This window comes from Prosopis cineraria, unplaced genomic scaffold (genome assembly GCF_029017545.1).
Source record: "Prosopis cineraria cultivar Desert tree isolate PC_DT_omini unplaced genomic scaffold, ASM2901754v1 PC12, whole genome shotgun sequence".
Taxonomy (NCBI): Eukaryota; Viridiplantae; Streptophyta; class Magnoliopsida; order Fabales; family Fabaceae; genus Prosopis; species Prosopis cineraria.
The window spans coordinates 5,173,093-5,190,412 of NW_026555343.1; the positions used below are offsets into that span (position 1 = coordinate 5,173,093).

The 17,320-nt window shown below is 32.1% G+C and overlaps 2 protein-coding genes and 2 long non-coding RNA genes across 4 annotated transcripts; all 4 read left to right on the plus strand.

The window, feature by feature from the left end:
• Positions 1-1,936: 1,936 nt before the first annotated feature.
• LOC129289610 (uncharacterized) lies at positions 1,937-2,712 on the plus strand. The gene is made up of 2 exons (XR_008588176.1): positions 1,937-2,252; positions 2,486-2,712. It is a non-coding gene; the product is annotated as an uncharacterized LOC129289610 (long non-coding RNA).
• Positions 2,713-5,674: 2,962 nt separating this feature from the next.
• On the plus strand, positions 5,675-7,212 carry LOC129288887 (uncharacterized). Its single transcript, XR_008588092.1, has 3 exons — positions 5,675-5,832; positions 6,000-6,309; positions 6,876-7,212. It is a non-coding gene; the product is annotated as an uncharacterized LOC129288887 (long non-coding RNA).
• Positions 7,213-7,316: 104 nt separating this feature from the next.
• Positions 7,317-13,256, plus strand: LOC129288328 (uncharacterized). The gene is made up of 10 exons (XM_054924849.1): positions 7,317-7,430; positions 7,650-7,812; positions 7,899-7,993; positions 8,887-9,092; positions 10,684-10,872; positions 10,951-11,151; positions 11,413-11,566; positions 11,695-11,758; positions 12,682-12,747; positions 12,874-13,256. The coding sequence occupies exons 1-10, from the start codon at positions 7,317-7,319 to the stop codon at positions 12,948-12,950; spliced, it is 1,329 nt and encodes a 442-aa protein (XP_054780824.1). The 3' UTR covers positions 12,951-13,256.
• Positions 13,257-15,298: 2,042 nt separating this feature from the next.
• On the plus strand, positions 15,299-16,355 carry LOC129287465 (EPIDERMAL PATTERNING FACTOR-like protein 9). The gene is made up of 3 exons (XM_054923626.1): positions 15,299-15,523; positions 15,695-15,756; positions 15,928-16,355. Exons 1-3 carry the CDS (start codon positions 15,448-15,450, stop codon positions 16,108-16,110), a joined length of 321 nt encoding a protein of 106 aa, XP_054779601.1. The 5' UTR covers positions 15,299-15,447; the 3' UTR covers positions 16,111-16,355.
• Positions 16,356-17,320: the final 965 nt, after the last annotated feature.

The following is a 17,320-nucleotide window of genomic DNA, read 5'->3' on the forward strand; positions in this document are numbered from 1 at the left end:
TCCACATGCCGCGGGGCATGGCACAGAGCAAGAAGCTATGGTCTCTGTGCCACATGCTACGGCACACGACCCTTATTTTAACATAATTTTATTAAAAAGCACATGGTTTTCTTGATCTTTAATGCACTTTTGCATAATGCTTCCGTTGTGTAGGGTTTTATAGTTTGACTAAATTTATTGAATGATTTTGAAAATATTTTATATGGGATTTCAAAGTTTTTTTTAAGTTAATTATTTTTATTAATAGTTTACGTGGAGGGTTGTATGGTCATGTCGTTGAGGGCATTACACCCCACCTATTCACAATTAATAAATATGAGTAGAATCTTTACTTACTTCAATTTTCATTATTTTAAATAATTTTCTTAAAAATATTACAATAAATTCACATGAGGCACTTAGTTAATTTTTCTTTATAAAAGCAAGAAAATATTTCTATTTTTCATCTCCTAAAATATAATAAAAACATGTAAATAATAACACAGAATAGAAAGTCACAACCACATGACGCAGATCCCTTCTTTCTTCTAGTGTGACTTGCCCACCTCCAATCACTGCCCTCTTCTTTTCAACTTGGTGCTGACTTTTTAAACTTCATATTTTTTTACATTTTTTAAACATTTCTAACATATTATATTTGTAAATAATAATTATAAATTATCATAAATTAATGTCCTTTTGGTCATTATATATTTACAAGCATATTTTAAAATCACAAATCATCATTAATCTAAATAATTTTCAGTTTATCAAGCTGACTTAAAATAAAGTATCCAAATATAAATTTTTTTATAAAAATTAATTTTTATCAAATGAATTTTTGACAAATGAAAAACCAAACACACTCTCCAAAAATGTTTTGTACAAGAAAGGCTCCCATATACACAAGTGTCCAAGAATGCTTCATAGTTTTTGAATGAAAATATTCTCTCATGCCTTATATGTAAGTTATTTCTAATTACCTCAATAAAATCAAGAGAGATAGTTAAGTAGTTGTTGTTATATAAAAATAAAGAAATTTTAGTTTATCTTTACTAAATATGTCATTTTAAAAAACACTTTTTCTGATATATAATTTTTTACTCTTTTTTGGTTAGAATATATTTTTTTTTTACTTTACTTATTAATAATTGCAAAAAGATAAAATTAAAAGAAATAATTAATAATCTATATTTTTTAAGGTAAAGTGACTTATTATTTTTTTTAAACAAATATAATGATTAGTCTCTATAATTTTATTTGGTTTTACTTTTAGTATTTTCAATCTTTATAATTTCAATGACATTGGGTGATATTTATTTCTCAAGTCTCTGATGATATTAAATTATAACAACTATAAGGATTGAAGATAAATTATAAAGATGAAAAATAAAACTTGACAAAATTATATAAATTAATTTTTTCCCTCATATATTCTTCTCTTGGAGGAGAGCATTAAATGTGGACATCCTTCTAGGGGAATTTGAATCTTATTCATTAGGTATAAAAAATTAGCTCATTTCATCAGCTCTAATTGCAGTTGGTTCTAAAATATATATATATATATGTACTAATATATTGATAAAATGTATTTTTAATTTAAAAACATTAATAGAGGCATGGACTGCAAACATCAGCTTCTTTTTCCAATGCCAACATTCGGGTGTCATGTTGTATTGAGGTTCGTGTCCTCCCACATGTTACGTGTTCGAAGGGACATTGAGAGGAGAGAAGGGTAAAGTTCTTATCCTAATGACTCATATCATTAAAAACAAAAAAAAACTGAGCTCTACAGCCCATTCCAGCTCATCTTATTTATTCACGACGATAGATTATTGTTCAACAAATGGGCCAAAGCCCAAACATAAAACCGAATATAAAATAAGCAAGAAGGCCCAAAGTGAAACCCTCAACACTACCTATTTATTCCCCACTTTCTTCCTCTTCTTTCGCTTACACACTAGCCGTCAATCCCTTTTCGTCTCTCAAAATCAAAACTATCGAGTTTTGTCCCCATGCCTATGACTATACCTTTCTCTCCCTTGTATCATCCATCTTCCTTTCTTTAGGTTTACAGATCTTTGCTTCAATATGGGAAAACTCATAGGCGTGGGAGCTTGGGAAAAAAATAGAGCAATTATCTGTGTGCGTGATTTAAGCACACATGCATACACTAATATTTTTTTCCTACGCCTCCCATGCCCTTGATTTTTCCCTTCGTATTCTCTCCAATCGATCATCACACCTGTCGGGGTCTGCAACTTCTTCTTGAGGTGAGGTGTATATTATTATAGAAATACTTTTGCATCGTACTTAGTTTTGAGTTGTTTGATCTGTCTTTTCTACTGCGCAACTCTGTTTCGGAATCTCTTATTTTTGTTTCTGGGTTAGGGATCTGTTATTATTTCTTAGAAAGTTATCAGATCTATTTCGGAATCTGTTATTGTTGGCTTAAGAAGTTATCAGATCTGAATGTTTGTGCTAACTTGTTTGGACTTCTCTCAAGTTATATCAGATATCTCGTGTGTTTGGACTTGTCATGAAGCTGTTCTTGTTTTTCTTGGAAGTGCAGTGGTGAAAATAGCGTCAACAAATCAAGATCCACGAAATCCAAGTGCAGCTGCTTTTGTTCGACCTCTGTTCTACTTTTTCTTTTTTTACAGCACTAGATTTTGCTCTTCTATTGTACTTTTTTCAGATCTGGATTTGTTTTGAATGGTTATGTTGGGTTTTTTTTCTTACATTAATTTCTGCGACAAGTCAGTGTCTAATCTATTAATCTCCGAGGCAAGTCATTAAAATAGGGTGGCACCATGAGAGGATCACGTAGGAAGAATGTCATCAACGTGAAGATAGGATCAGATTCATTGTACTGCTTCAAATATTAATAATTAAAGTTGTAATCAAATCAGTGATTAGACGGTCATAAACAAGGTTTAATAGTTCAACTGGTATGGTATTTAACTATTTCTGTCATGGTAAAATGGAGAACCAGTTCGAGTTGGCTGGAAAAAAGAATTGATGAACCGGGAAAGGAAAAATTGGTGACTCGAATTGATGAACCGGGACTGATGTGAACCAATTAGAATTCTTTTTAATATATTTAACATTTTAAATCATGTTGAATTATATTATTTTATGTATATATTGTTACATTAGAAACTAGTGAAAAATGTGCAAAAAATTTTGTATATTTATTATAAAACTAGAAATATTAAATTAATTAATTAATGATATATTATACATATTATGTACTTTATTTTATTTTTTAATTGTAAATATTTATTTGAGTTTTTAAATTATATTTTGAGAACCAATAATAAAATTTTGTTTAAATTGAAGTAACCTCTCAACTCATTACCTCTAATTTTTATGTATTAATAAAATAAAATTTAATAACAAAGTTAAAAAACAATTATTTTAACTCATCGCATAAAATTGATTTAGTGAAATGATATGTTATAAAATACTACTCTGATGTAATATTTGATGTATAAAATTAGAATTTTACATGTAGTTGTCTTCGCAGCATCACTGCCATTTTCATATGGAAGAGATTTCTAGTTCAAAATGGGCATGGACATGTAGTTGTATTGAAGATCTCTCTCCCAAGAACATTTTGGCCTTGACAAAATTTACTTGCATGGTTAGAAGGATGATATTTAAGGTATTCTCAAAAAAATTTATCGAAATAAGGGTTCATTAATTTTACATAGGACATTATTTTATAAAAATATATATATGTTGTTGTTAAAGGTCGAATTTTATATTTTGTTAAAATTTTTTTAAAAGTTTAATAAGTTAAGATTCAGTTTTTAATAATAATATATATGTGGTTTTGATAATATAATATTTTATATAAAATTGATAAGTTTTTATTGTAATAAAATTTATTAAAAGGACCTTGAATGTCATTCTTCCGATGACTATTATTCAAAACTTTTTGACCCTTTCTGTAATTACTGTTATTCAAAGCCCTTGGATTATCTTCTTCACCCATCATTTCATCTCTAGTCCAAACCTCCAATTTGTCCATCAAATTCAAGCATTGCATCATAACTACTTCTACTTTGTCTATTCTTATATCATCACATATTATTACCTATAAAATTTATAATATAAAAACTTAGTCAACTCATCCAATTGAACCACTAAATTGTTAAATTGACATCTTGATCAATTTAATAAAATTTTTTATTTACAACTTATTTAATTATAATTTGATTATAATTTTAATTATTAACCATATAATTAGTGTCTTATCTTATTTAATGATTGGTTTAGTTTTTAATATCGATAAAATATCCTTCGGCAAGTATAGAATCAAGGTAACAACTAGCCACATTATTTACATAGTAGTAGAGAGTGATTCATTTCTTGAAGTTTCATTAGATGTAAACGGTGGCATAGTTTTAGATAGAATTTCACACTCATATTCAATATATATATATATATATATGTATGTATGTATATGTATATTATACAAGGTCATGGAAAAACTAAACAAAGAAATAATGATCAAGTCATATTTAAAACTATAAAATATTTACAATCAAAGGATGGCTGTTGAAATTGTATTATCAAAATTATCATTTAAAATCTTGTGAGCCAATACATTAATATATTTATTTACTTATCTATAAATATGGTTAAAAATGATCACTCAATCCTTTATGATGAAATATTTAATTTTCTTGATAGTAATTGAGAGTGAATGACTTTTAGAGTAGTTGCATTCAATAAGTGATAATATGTGTAGAATTTAAGTAGAGATTGATTTTCAAATCTTAGCATTCCAATAAATACCAAGACCTTTCAAAATCCATACAAGCTTAGCAATTGTGTCAGGGTGATAATCAAGATTTTTAGAAAATCTCTTAATCTAATTATCCTTGTTGCCTCTAATTATGCTTTCACAAGTAGCATCACCATTAAAGTTGACAAAGTTATCACTTGCAAGTCTAATCCACCCAAGATTTAGTGAACTCCATTTAGCTTCATATATGGTGTTTTGTTTGCTTTGAGGGCTAATTTTGGATTGAGGCTTTGGGTTATTGATTATCTATGAAGTGCAAGAGAAAGTAATGCCATTATCTAGCATGTCATTTTTAAAATAGATTTTCTTACATTTAACTTTCCATATATTCTAGTAGGCATGGGTAAAAAGTCTTTATCAGGGTTTTCTTCAATATAGTCTGATAACTATGTAAATCTAAAGTATTCGTTTGGTCCTCTAATTTTATAAAATATTTTAATTTAATCCCTGCATTTTATAAAATATTTTTCAGTCTAACATTTTTAGTGTAAAATGATTATTTTTTATGTTAATTATCATCATTTTTAAAAAATTAAATTTAATTTGTCAATATTTAAAAGTATTTTATCAATATTTAAATATTTAATGTAAATTTTTTTTTTCTGCCACTATTAGTTTCATTGGCAAAAATTTGCAAAATTAAAAGATCAAAGTTGAAGAGGTAAGGAATTTGATCACGGAAGTTGACTCTGGTTAAGTTTGTGTTTATCTCTTTTGCTTTTGTTGTTTTTTATTTGGATTTCCTTTAAAAATCAAAAAGATTATGCGATCAAAATGAAATTTTATGTAAAACTAAAAGACTAAATATGTAGTTTATGATAGTATAAAATATTAGTATAAATTTGTTTATTTTAGTCGCCGAGTGATCATCCTGTTTGAAGCAATACTCTTCCAGTCACTAAATGGGACATTAGCGTTCGAAACCTGTGAATCAAGCTGTGAGAGAATAACCCTTTCACTATATCCCATTCCTGGTGGATATTTATGTGAAATTCTGGCACTAAATTGGTTTTGTTCTTTAATATTCTACAATTCTGGTATCATTATTCTCACTTCAGTCTCTTCTTTATACAATCCAGAAAGTCATGAGTAAAAATCTCGTGCGCCTTCTATGCATTATTTGTGACTGATCATATGAATTAGTCTTATACTCTTGCAAAGTAGTTTACTTCCACCATAATTCCTGCTCATTTTGATTTTCCAGTTCTAGCTTTTATACGCTTCTCACACATGAATTGATTGGAAAAAATGGATTTGGAAGTGCGACTTGTGGTTGTGGACTTGGAAGCAAGATTGGAAAAAATAGGATTTTTGGCTCATATGCGCACTTGTTCTGCGCGCCTTGGGTTTCGCGGGACACATATATATATTCATGCTGCTAATCCCTGAAACCGAAAAGCCACCAAGAGTTGTTACAAATGAGGACCCTTCTTCTGAATCGACTCCAAACCCCTTTTACTACTCGCTCCTCAAGTTCAAGTCCTTTTCTCCCTTTCTTGCTCTCGTCCCGACGGGTCAGTTACTCTGTTCTTTCTCACATCGTATATGCGCATTTTCCTGTCATCGCAAGTGTTCATTTTTGTGCCTTTTCTTTTCATGGGCATTTCATGTTCTTTAGTTTTCTCTTTGGAGCTGTAAATGCCGAATTTTTATATGCTGTTATTTGTTTGCTTGTTGATGTTGAATCCTGCTTTTAACTTCACTTTTTCAAGCTAACTTAGGAATTTTAAGAGCCTTTTTGATTCGCCAGAGGTTCAGATATTAACTGCCCCTAATTTGCCAAATCCCCTCCACATTTTGCTCAACAATGACTCAACACCGATCTACAGACTTTCATCTGTTCACATCAAACAAACTACTTATTAGTGATGATCAATGTTCAGTAATGTTTCTGCTTCTACGAACCCTCCAAACAACTATTGTGGCTTCCTGACTAGAATCCCACAAAGTGTTCGCAGTCCTAAATTTCATTGCTCCGGTAGTCTTCAAGAGTAAAATCTAAAAATCTTTTATCCATCACCTATTCTTCCTGCAAACATGCTTGAGGATTACATTATCTAAATTGTTGCATTTTTTGCAGAATGCAGTGTCAGCACCAAAAGCTGAGGATGAAGCAGAAAGAGACACTTCCACCAGGTTTTAATTTTACCTTTTCGATATTTTCTGTGGATCTTCGATCTGTTTCAACTTTCAAGTGCTGAAATGGAAAGCTATGAAGCATCAATAATTCAAAACAGAAATGTATTGTGTTTGACATGCATACAACGCTTGTACATATTGTCATCGTTGGGCTGGTGGACCTGCTTTTGGTGTGTTCAGCCTTCTTGCTTAACAGTTACATTTTTGCTATGAATACAATTAATAGCTTTCTTTTGGATAAAAAAAAAATATATTAGTGGCAAAAAAAATCATTTAATTATCATTTTCTTTCATTCTGGCACAGCTTGGAAATTCAAGCAAGCAGTTGACATTCAGCTATGCACAAATATATAACCTAGTTTAGGGGGGGGGGGCGCTGTCAATGATAAAGTGGCTGCAAATGCTTGCTGTCAAGCTTTTCAAGACAGCATTACTTGTATACAATCCGTCAGTGAAGCCTACTCTAGAAGTTCACCTCATATGGATCTGCATTGCTGTTTAGAAGCTTTTACTTCTGGGAAATTATGGTTTCATATTGTACCTTCGAGTTTATATATTACTATCAAATAACTGAGATGAATATCTTTACTTCTGTCTAAGAAAAACTATATGAAAATTTGTAAGGTAGTACATCACTTTAAACCATGAAAGAAATTCAGGAATAAAATATCTCACTCAAATCAGAAGGGAATTCTCTTATATTCTCAAGTTTTAGTGTAAAATTCTTGATTCTTCTTATGGTTCTTTCGAACAGGGAAAAGCAGGATTTTCTAGTGGCCTTAACTCGGCTCTGGCTATGAAAGGTGTAATTGTAATGGGAAAAGCTTTACCAAACTTGAACCCATCTGAACTAAAGCAACATGGTGCAGTCGTTGCTGGTAAGATGAAACTTATTCCTTACTGATCTTATTTACTTCTTTCCTACACATTATAATCTAACTTGTTGTTTGCATTTATCTATTAGAACCCTTATCTGGATTCCCTTTACATGTGAGAGGAAGTGTTATTGGTGAAGCGTCAAAAATTTCAAAGGCACAATTTGGCAAGCTTCTTAAACTGGTATGATGTAAACTTGGGGAAACATTCAGATATTTCTTGCACACACACACGCGCGCATATTTTTTTTCTGCTATAATATTTTATTCATGTTATGTTTTGTGTTTAAGTATTTCAATAAATTTATGTCATGCTTAGGATTTTTTGAGATGTGAAATGGGAATTATGTCAGAGAAATGGGGGTAGAGAAGACTTTCCTTTCCCCTGTTTGGGTACTAAGTAAAATTGGAAGATGAGCAAATCAAAAAGATAAATTGATAAACAGTGTGTGGGCCCTACAAAATTTTCCCCTTGCCCCCATAATCAAGGTTATAATGGAGGAGGAAAACATCCACATATTCCCTTCAATAACGGTTAGTGTCACTATCAATGATCTTGGCATATCTGCGAAGAATTGCACAGCAGGTAAATTCTCTTCCCAGCAGTCCTGTTAGATAGAACCTAGTGCATCACAAAAGAGAGGGACAGAGAAGTGAATGCTTGTATTAATACTTAATCACTATGAGCTATATGAATAGCTCATTCTATATGTAAGGTGCCACCTGTTATTAACAGACTACACAAAGAATACAGATATTCTACACATGCATAAAATATACATGTACAGTTAGCTAGATAAATAACATAAATCAACCTGGCATATGAGGAAAATACTAGATTGCCCCTTTAGCTTATAGTCATGACTGAAAACATCTTTCTAAGCTCATCTAATTTATCCTATTGGTTCTTGTTGGTGTATTAACAAAACAGGTTAAATTGTTTTTTTTTTCCTCAGGCAAGTGATATTTTCATGGTGGGGATATTGTTGGCATTCATGAAGAAGCAGAGTAGTTTATTTGTTCGAAAGAACTCTTGCATGAAATTTAATTTCTTGTTTATTAAATTATTTATGTCAGGTAACAAATCACCTGTCATCTGTCCCGAATATATTTGTTCATGATGGAGCTATTGGCTCATTGCCAAATTGTGATGCAAAGGTTCGGGTGATAAGTGATAGTCCTTCAGCAACGCTATCACTTTCAAATCTTCTCTGTAAGACAAATGCTCGATCAATTTCACATGATACTTGTCCATTGACTGTTTATGTAGCTACATCTATAAGGTATTTTCTGCATTTTTTATCATCTATGACACATGCAAGATATTCAGACTATATATTTTTAGTCTTCAGAAAGTGATGTTTCATATGCTGATTAGCATTTAGTAAATTTTCAACTTAGCATGGAGGAGCTTTTGGTGGTTGCCTCAACTTTCATGTTGATTGTAGGCTTGCCCCCAGGTTACTGCCTAACTGTTATTTTTGGAACGGGGGAGGGGGTGGAGCTGTTTACAATTTTTTATGTGTATATTTTCATTCTATCAAATCTCTGACAAGTTTGCTTAAAATGTGTAATGATGTAGAATATACCAATAAATATGAGAAAGTTAAATCAAGAGAGGATAAAGGGGTTGAAAGGAGACTGGGAAAATTTTTTGGCTTTGGAATTGAAGGGGATATGACTTGTGTGCAAATGACATGTATGAGTTAATAGTTCAAGATAAGGTCTTCAATACTGCAATTGGAAAACGTTAATATTTTGTCAATTCATTCAATTATGCTTACGAGATTTGTTCAATGATTTACTTTGTTGATATAACAACTTTTGGGATTCTTTCACCCAAAAAAGAAAAGAAAAGAGAAAGAAACTATTGGGAGTCAGGCATAGTTGATTGGATTACTTTGTTGGTTTTCCGCTTTTCCTTGTTCACAAGATTAATATATTGCCATATAAAATTTGGAGATTATTCTAAAATGATGTTATGGCCCATATTGTTGTATTGTTCACGAGTTAGCTGAAAAGTTAGAACCCTAGTCCTTTTTCAAGAGCATCTTATGCATGGTTAATACGTCCAAAAAATAACTAGTCTGCTGGCTCTTAACTCTCAAATTTGCTCTCATTATCCTAGAAAGAATCTCAACTCAAAATATGAGAAACTGCCAATTGCCTTATAGCCTAGTGGTGAAGCTCACTCTTGTTGATGGAAGGTCATGGATTTGATTCCACTAACTATTTTAGGCATTTAGCTTTCCCTATGTAATAAAAAAATGAGAAACTATATTCTACATCAAGGTTTTGAAAAGCTAGTTTGCTGACCCTGGCCCAGGCAGGATTTCTTAATTCTAAACCAAGCTTTTGAAAAACTAAATTGAAATCAAACTAGTCCGCTAAAACTGATCATAAGGTGAGATCTTTGAGACTGATGGCTTACCATTTCTGATATACTCAAGACTTGACTTAACATTTTTGACTCTAAAATTGAAATAAGGACAGAAATAATATGGTTAAATTGATTAATGCTATTTTTTTTCCCACCAATGATTTGATGGCCTAATTTGATGCGTGCTTTAGTGGGCCTGGTGAATTACTTTCAAGAAGAGAAATTTTATTACTCTCTAATCAGAAGCTGCAGCTAGGCCCCACCATTTTAGGAGAATAAAGTTCCAAATCAAAACTGCTATGAAATCATTGACGCAGTCATTCTTGAATGTTATGGTGCATCTGAAATGGTTCATGAGATGGGACTGCTTTTGATGGAGTTCTATCACAGGAAGCTGGGCATGGGTTTTACCTTTTCGTTGCTGAATCCTTTATTTGGGACATTAGACTATGATGTATGATTCTATGGCCAGATGATTGATTTTGACTTTGCAGTTCTTCTTTGATGAAGGCTATTAGTGTGGAATATCAGTCAAATAATGGATTTGTGGCTGCTGATATTGAAAGATCATCCCTAGTTTTATGTCATAAAGCTTTCTCAGATGCCAGTACGATCAAGAAAGCACTATCTGCTTTGTCTGAACCCGTGATATCTGCAAGAGGAGGCATTCCTCTACGGGGAAGGTAATTGTTTGGTGACTTATGACAATCTCAACAGAAGTAATTTTTTTTTCTTTAATAATTGGATGGTTCAAATTTCAGGATCCTAGTATCTGGAGATTCTGTTTTTGTACTATTTGCAGCAGAAGATACAATTCAAAGCTGTGCAAACTTTTTGGTTTCTACTGATGCTGGCATAATTCTTTCTCCCCAGAGCGTTGCACCTTTGTTTCAGACTGGAAATACTGGTGGATCTAATATATTTAAATTGCCTGCTGCTATTGTTCTTGTTTCTTCTGATAGGTAATCTAACCTTGAGGGTGGAAATGCATGCGATGAGATGCTATCTGGTTATGTTTTGTACAATGTTTTTCATGCATAAATGTTTTGTGGCCCATGACTGCACTGTTCTATAACTTAATATTATTTATTCTTTTCCAGGAACTGAAATTGTGTCAATTGGCACACTTGAACTGATGAATAATTTAGTTCAGTGTATAGCTCTTGTTCATGTTATTTTTAGTTCCCTCTGTTTCTTGACCTGTTTTTTATCTATTGAAGCAGTTCTGAGTGTATCCCTTCTATTTCAAAGCTCTCTCCTGGTCAAGCAGCTTCTCACTTTCTAGCCGGTTATCAAAATGGGAACTTCGTGCCTTCATTCAACCACGCTCCTTCATGTATTGATCCACTGGAGCTTGCAAAGGCCCTTCTAGCCAAGGTCATAAACTGATCCCTCTCCTTCTATTTTATGCATAAATATATTCTGGCTTAAATAAGTTGTTGCTTTTTTACTCATCTACCATCTGCCTATTTTTCATTGTTATATATGTTCTATCTATCCTACAGTTGAAAGACAATCAAATCTCTGCCTACCTGATTAATATCAACAAAGGGGGAAAGACTCTTTCTGGTAAGTATTGAAACATCTAGAGACCAGAGCTTTTATATCACGAATATCAATATACTGAAACATAATCATGATCACTGTATTATAGACGCTGTCTGCCAATTAAGAAAAATAACGAATTGATTAATGCATTCCGATCAGCACTCTGCTGCCTTTTTTCTTTCTTTCTTTCTGTTTTTGTCAGTCCTTTTTTCTATTTCAAAACAAATTTCAATTTGTTTTTCCTTACAAAGACATGACTAGTTTATTTCATTTCAAAATATTAGCTTCTCAAGGAAAGTATAAAGAGGATGAATACTTGTCTTCTCTATTCTCCTTAACTCAAACATAACCTTATCCTTATGGATTCACTTATTAAATATGAGGCAGTCCAGCTCCCTAGGAGATAATGTGCATGAGGGATTTTTTCCATTTTTGAGGAATCCTTTTCTGAATCTCATTCTATTGCAGTTATAGCGCAACTAAATTGATTACATGGTGTAAGAGTTACTGGTTTGATATATTAGACTAACCATCTTCAGTTTCGGACCTTTTTTTTTTTTCCAGAAAAAATAGATATTTACAATCATTGGCCAAATATAGCTACCATGTTTCGACTAGAAGTCCTTATAATTTATTTGGACTGCAGAGATGAAATTTTAAGCTGTTTGGTTCACTAAGAAAACCTGGATTGGAAACACCTTGTTGGCACTGAAAAAACTTGAAAAATAATAGAGCATGAAGAACATTGTTTTCTTAAAGCTGGAAAGCTTCAGTGCAGCGAAATTTTAAATCAAGTGATAATAAAATTCTGGGACATCCTTTTGAATTATTTTGCTAGCCAGGACATTCAATCCCCTATGACCTTTCTTCTTCCATGATGTTCATTCTAGGTTAAGAATGATCTCTACTTCAAGAATTCTCATTATCTTTTGGTGATTTCGCAGTTAAAGATTTTGTGAAGCTGGTAGAATCAACTCTTTCTAAAGATGTCCCGCCATTCTATGCTAAAGGTAGCTGCTTGTCTCTTCCCTTGCCCTTATATGCATTTGCTTTTTTCTTGAGAAGCTGACCCTATGTTTTGTATATGACTGGAAACACATTTCGTCCTGAATAATGTATCGGGTACCTCTTTTCAGGTGGAGATCTTAAAAGGAAGTACAAGGCATTTCTATCAGAGAAGTATCCGAGGCTACCTGAGGAATTTTCATTCTGATAAATATGTTGATAGTATGTTTAGATTTAGGTGAACAAATGATAAAACTCTGGTGTCCTTGTGTCATCAAATCATCTTGTGTCAGAGTTGGTTATTTGCGGATTTAGATCCTTTAAAGGTTGAAGCTTGTAGAGGATGTTAACTGCAGTGGGCAAAGAGCGTCAGATTCTGTAGTGACATGTTTGTAAATATTGAATTGTCAGAAACTGAGTGACAACAAGCAGAAGTAAGCTCGTTACTTTTGGACATTATATGATATCTCTCGCCTTCTTCCTGTATATGTGAAGAACAATAATTTTTCTTTTTGGGTGAGATTCTCTTCAATTAATATTATTAAATTTCCCGAGCCTTAGAAGAAAAAATACATAGTACGAGACATTGCTGAGTGCACCATGGTCCTTTGGACATGGATAGTATTGGAGCTAAATCTGGCCAAATCTTAGCAATTAATGTGGTTTTGGGTTAGACATGTTCATCCTTAAACTTTGTAATATTGTGTATGACAGGTGAGCATCTGTTATCTTTGTGTGAGAATCTTATGCGAGAAAGAGAAAAAGAAGAAAAACATGGCAAGAATTGTAATGCAAGATTCTGTTCTGGATAAAAAAGGATCACTTGATGCTTCGTTCTTTAGTTTGGCATGCCCCAAAATAGAAGTTTAGGGCAGGAGATTATTTTCCACAAAGGATAAAAAACTGAGTACCATAAATGTTTCTTTGATATTTTTTAACAAAAGAGATGAAAAGGCATTTTTAATCATCTTATCAAGCATTGCTAATCATTGGGATGAAATTTATATATAATTTTGTTAATATATTTTTAATTGAGACATGGTAATTTTATAATCTTTACCTAATAATTTATATAGTTAGAAGAGGTGGGAGTTGTGGGATCTATATTAAAAATATATGGGATGTGGCCTGTGGGCCTTGTGGGGGGGATATAGTACAAAAGGAATATGCAAAAATTTTTAATTTATACTGCTCTCCAACCATAATATATGTTATTTTTTAAAAGTTTTTTGGTCTAAGAATTAAAACATTGGATATATTTTACATATTTTTTTAATTATATCCTTATTTTACACTCTCTAATCTCTATATAGGGCTCCTTCTAGAAGAATTTTTTGGTCCTTAATATAAGACACTTAATGGGGTATTAATCACATTTTTTATATTATTATCTTTATTTAAACTCATTAATTATGAGAAAAGATAAAATGCAAATTTAAAAAATCATTTAAAATTTTTTAACACTATCAGTATTTTTTTTGAAATAATTAAAATATCTCTTTCATTCTATTCTCATCCATTTCTTTAAAATTAAGGAAAAAAATTAATGTCCCATGCATTGCACGGGTGTAATATCTAGTTTTATCAAAGAACTTGCAAAGATATATATTAAAAAATAGAAAGTCTAGCAAATCGGCCTCCTGGAAAATAACATCATGAAGAAGGATTCGGATCTCCGAAAGTGCTTTTTTTGTGTAGTGTTCAAGTGCAGCCTATTAGAAAGAAGATAAATCTATCATAACCAATACGGACACGCGCATGCATGCATGCATATCATAAAAGTGCTTACACTGCAGTTATTCTTCGTCTTCTTTTTTTAACCAGATTTTACACTGTACTTGAACACTGCACAAATATGACAGTATGGGATCCATATCCCACAGAGAGATGTGAAGACAACGAGACAACAATAATGCCAAAGGAAGACAATTTATTAAGAAAACGAATAAAGAAAGATTGAGAAAGTAAAAGATGCTTCACCGAATTCCTGATAAATAATGGAATACAAAACTTAAATGAAAGAGGGAGCAAAAGAAGAAAGAGCCAGAAGCAGAAGCCATCATTTCCTAAGCGAATAGATTCAGAAACTTAATAAATGAGTATGGGTTTATGGAGAATTGGACACTTCATATTTTAAACTCAATGCCATTGACCCATAATACAATGTTACTCCTTCTTTGAGAGAATTAAATCCTCCATATATATACAATGTTCTCACTTTCTCATTCATTCATGATCTCTTTGGTAGTTGACATGTCTTCACTTTTCTATTGCATAACTCAAGGTATAAATTACTGCTTACCCTGCCTGCCCCACCTGATAATGGCGATTCTTTTATTTGAACATAGTCCTTAGACACAGTACAATACATAGAGCCTACAGAACAAGGATCCATTATTTTTTTAAAAAATAAATTAAAAACCAGTTGGAGGACATTTTAGTAATTGTAATGATGAGTGTAGAGTTCCCATGAGTTTTCTACAAGAGGCGATCTGTCGGTCGAAGGATCCCCTCATCATCATGCTCGCCTGTCACTCTTCACATTTTGATACTATCTCTTCTTGTTTCCTCTTTCATTCACCACAAAACTCTCACTCTCGCTCTCTCTCTCTCTCTCACACACACACACATTTATCTCTCATATATATTCACAGTCTAGTATTCACTTCTCTCTTCAAAGTTTCACACTGTGACCGGAAGCAAGAATGGCCAGCACTAAACTTCACAAACTAGTATTCATTCTACTCCTCACCTTAATCCTTGCACCTAAACTTATTCAAGGTCATACTCATACTCTCAGTCCTCCTCTTCTTTATTTTCTTCTTCTGTCAATACTTCTTCTTCAAGCACAATTCTCCCTTGTGTGCAGAAAATTAGTGTTCCTATGTTACTTTCTTTTCCCATATGGAATTTTTTTTTTTCTGTTTCTGATAAATTATTTTTACATTACAGGAATCAAAACAGAAGGAATGGTATTTCAATCCTCTGAAATCCAGACTGAACCAAGTTTGCAGGTGAGAATATCTAAAAGAATGATCTTGAAAATTTAGCATAAGAAGAAGGAAAAGGAATCCAGAGAAGTAATTTGTTTCTGTTTTGGTAAAACATGTTGTGTTCTGTCACAGTCCTTGGTCCAAACAGCCTTAAAAGTAAAGCTTGAACATTGAATCAAATATTTGTGTCAGGAAAAGGAGGAGGAATGGAGGAAGAGGAATTCAAGGAGACTGATGATAGGATCCACAGCACCAATTTGTACTTACAATGAATGCAGAGGCTGCAAGTATAAATGCAGAGCCGAGCAGGTACCTGTTGAAGGCAATGATCCTGTCAATAGCCCATACCACTACAGATGTGTTTGTCACAGATGATGATGATGATGATCATTATAGAAATTAATATATTGTTGTTGTTGTTATCATTATATATAGCATACTGTGATTTTAATCAGGTATTGTTGTGTTAGCTCTTGTGGGTTCAATTGTCTTCTGTGACATGACATGTTCATCCTTCTCTCTAATCTCAGCAGTTGTCAGTTTCTTTTGCTGAATGCTGCAAGAAATTTGCATTTTTCTTTCTTGTCATTCAGATTTCTAATGAGAACCATATTCTGCTAGTTGATGCATTTGTTTGTTCATTTTATTGGTTTACAAGTTCCCATGAATGTTATACAATGTACTAGAATGAGTTCTATATATTTTTGATGAAATTTGAGGTTCACTGTTTATGACTTGTATCAATAATATAATTTTTTATAAATTTTATATTATATATAGATATGTAAATACTTTTGTTGAACGGAAGTGGAGAATTTCATTATTGATCAATGAAAAAAACTATGCACAAGCTATTCTAAATCAGAAAATTATCATCATTCAACACCTTACGACTAACTTATCTAAGGTGCATATTGATAAATATACAAATATTGATTTTAACAAACATCATAAAAATATAATTTTTTTGGTGGATTCAACAGAGGACTGTTTCGAACTAGTGACTTGATGGCTTAATCTAGTAATAATTTACTTAATTTTTTTAAGATTCTTAATTAAGTCTTAAAATATAATTTTTCCATGATATCATGTAACATCTAATGAGTAATTAAGAAATTACACAAATCACAACATAAAAGGTTCAAAATAACATTTGTTTAGGTTTAGTTACAATCATCAAATTAAAAATGAATCACCATATGAAATTCTATCGGGAAAATCACATCTAAGGATCACTCAAGCAAATTATTCATAGATAAAGACAATAACAAGTTCTATTTAAGAAAAAACAAATAGCATTCCTACTGTAAATAATTTCCTTGAATGTGATTCTCTCAATTCCAAATGACCAACCAAAGAATTAACCTTACGTGAATAAATTGGTAACATTGCTTGAAATTGTCAGAAATATCAGAAACATTGACGTTAACCCAATTGGCATATTATGAATGCCAAGCAAGTTATGCTAGTGTCTTCATGTGTGGCATAAGCCCCACCTTCTGTATTTTAGAGGCAAAAGAAAGAAAACTCAAGATTCTGAATTCTAACCCATTTCAAAATACTCACTCTCTCAGCTTCTAAACGA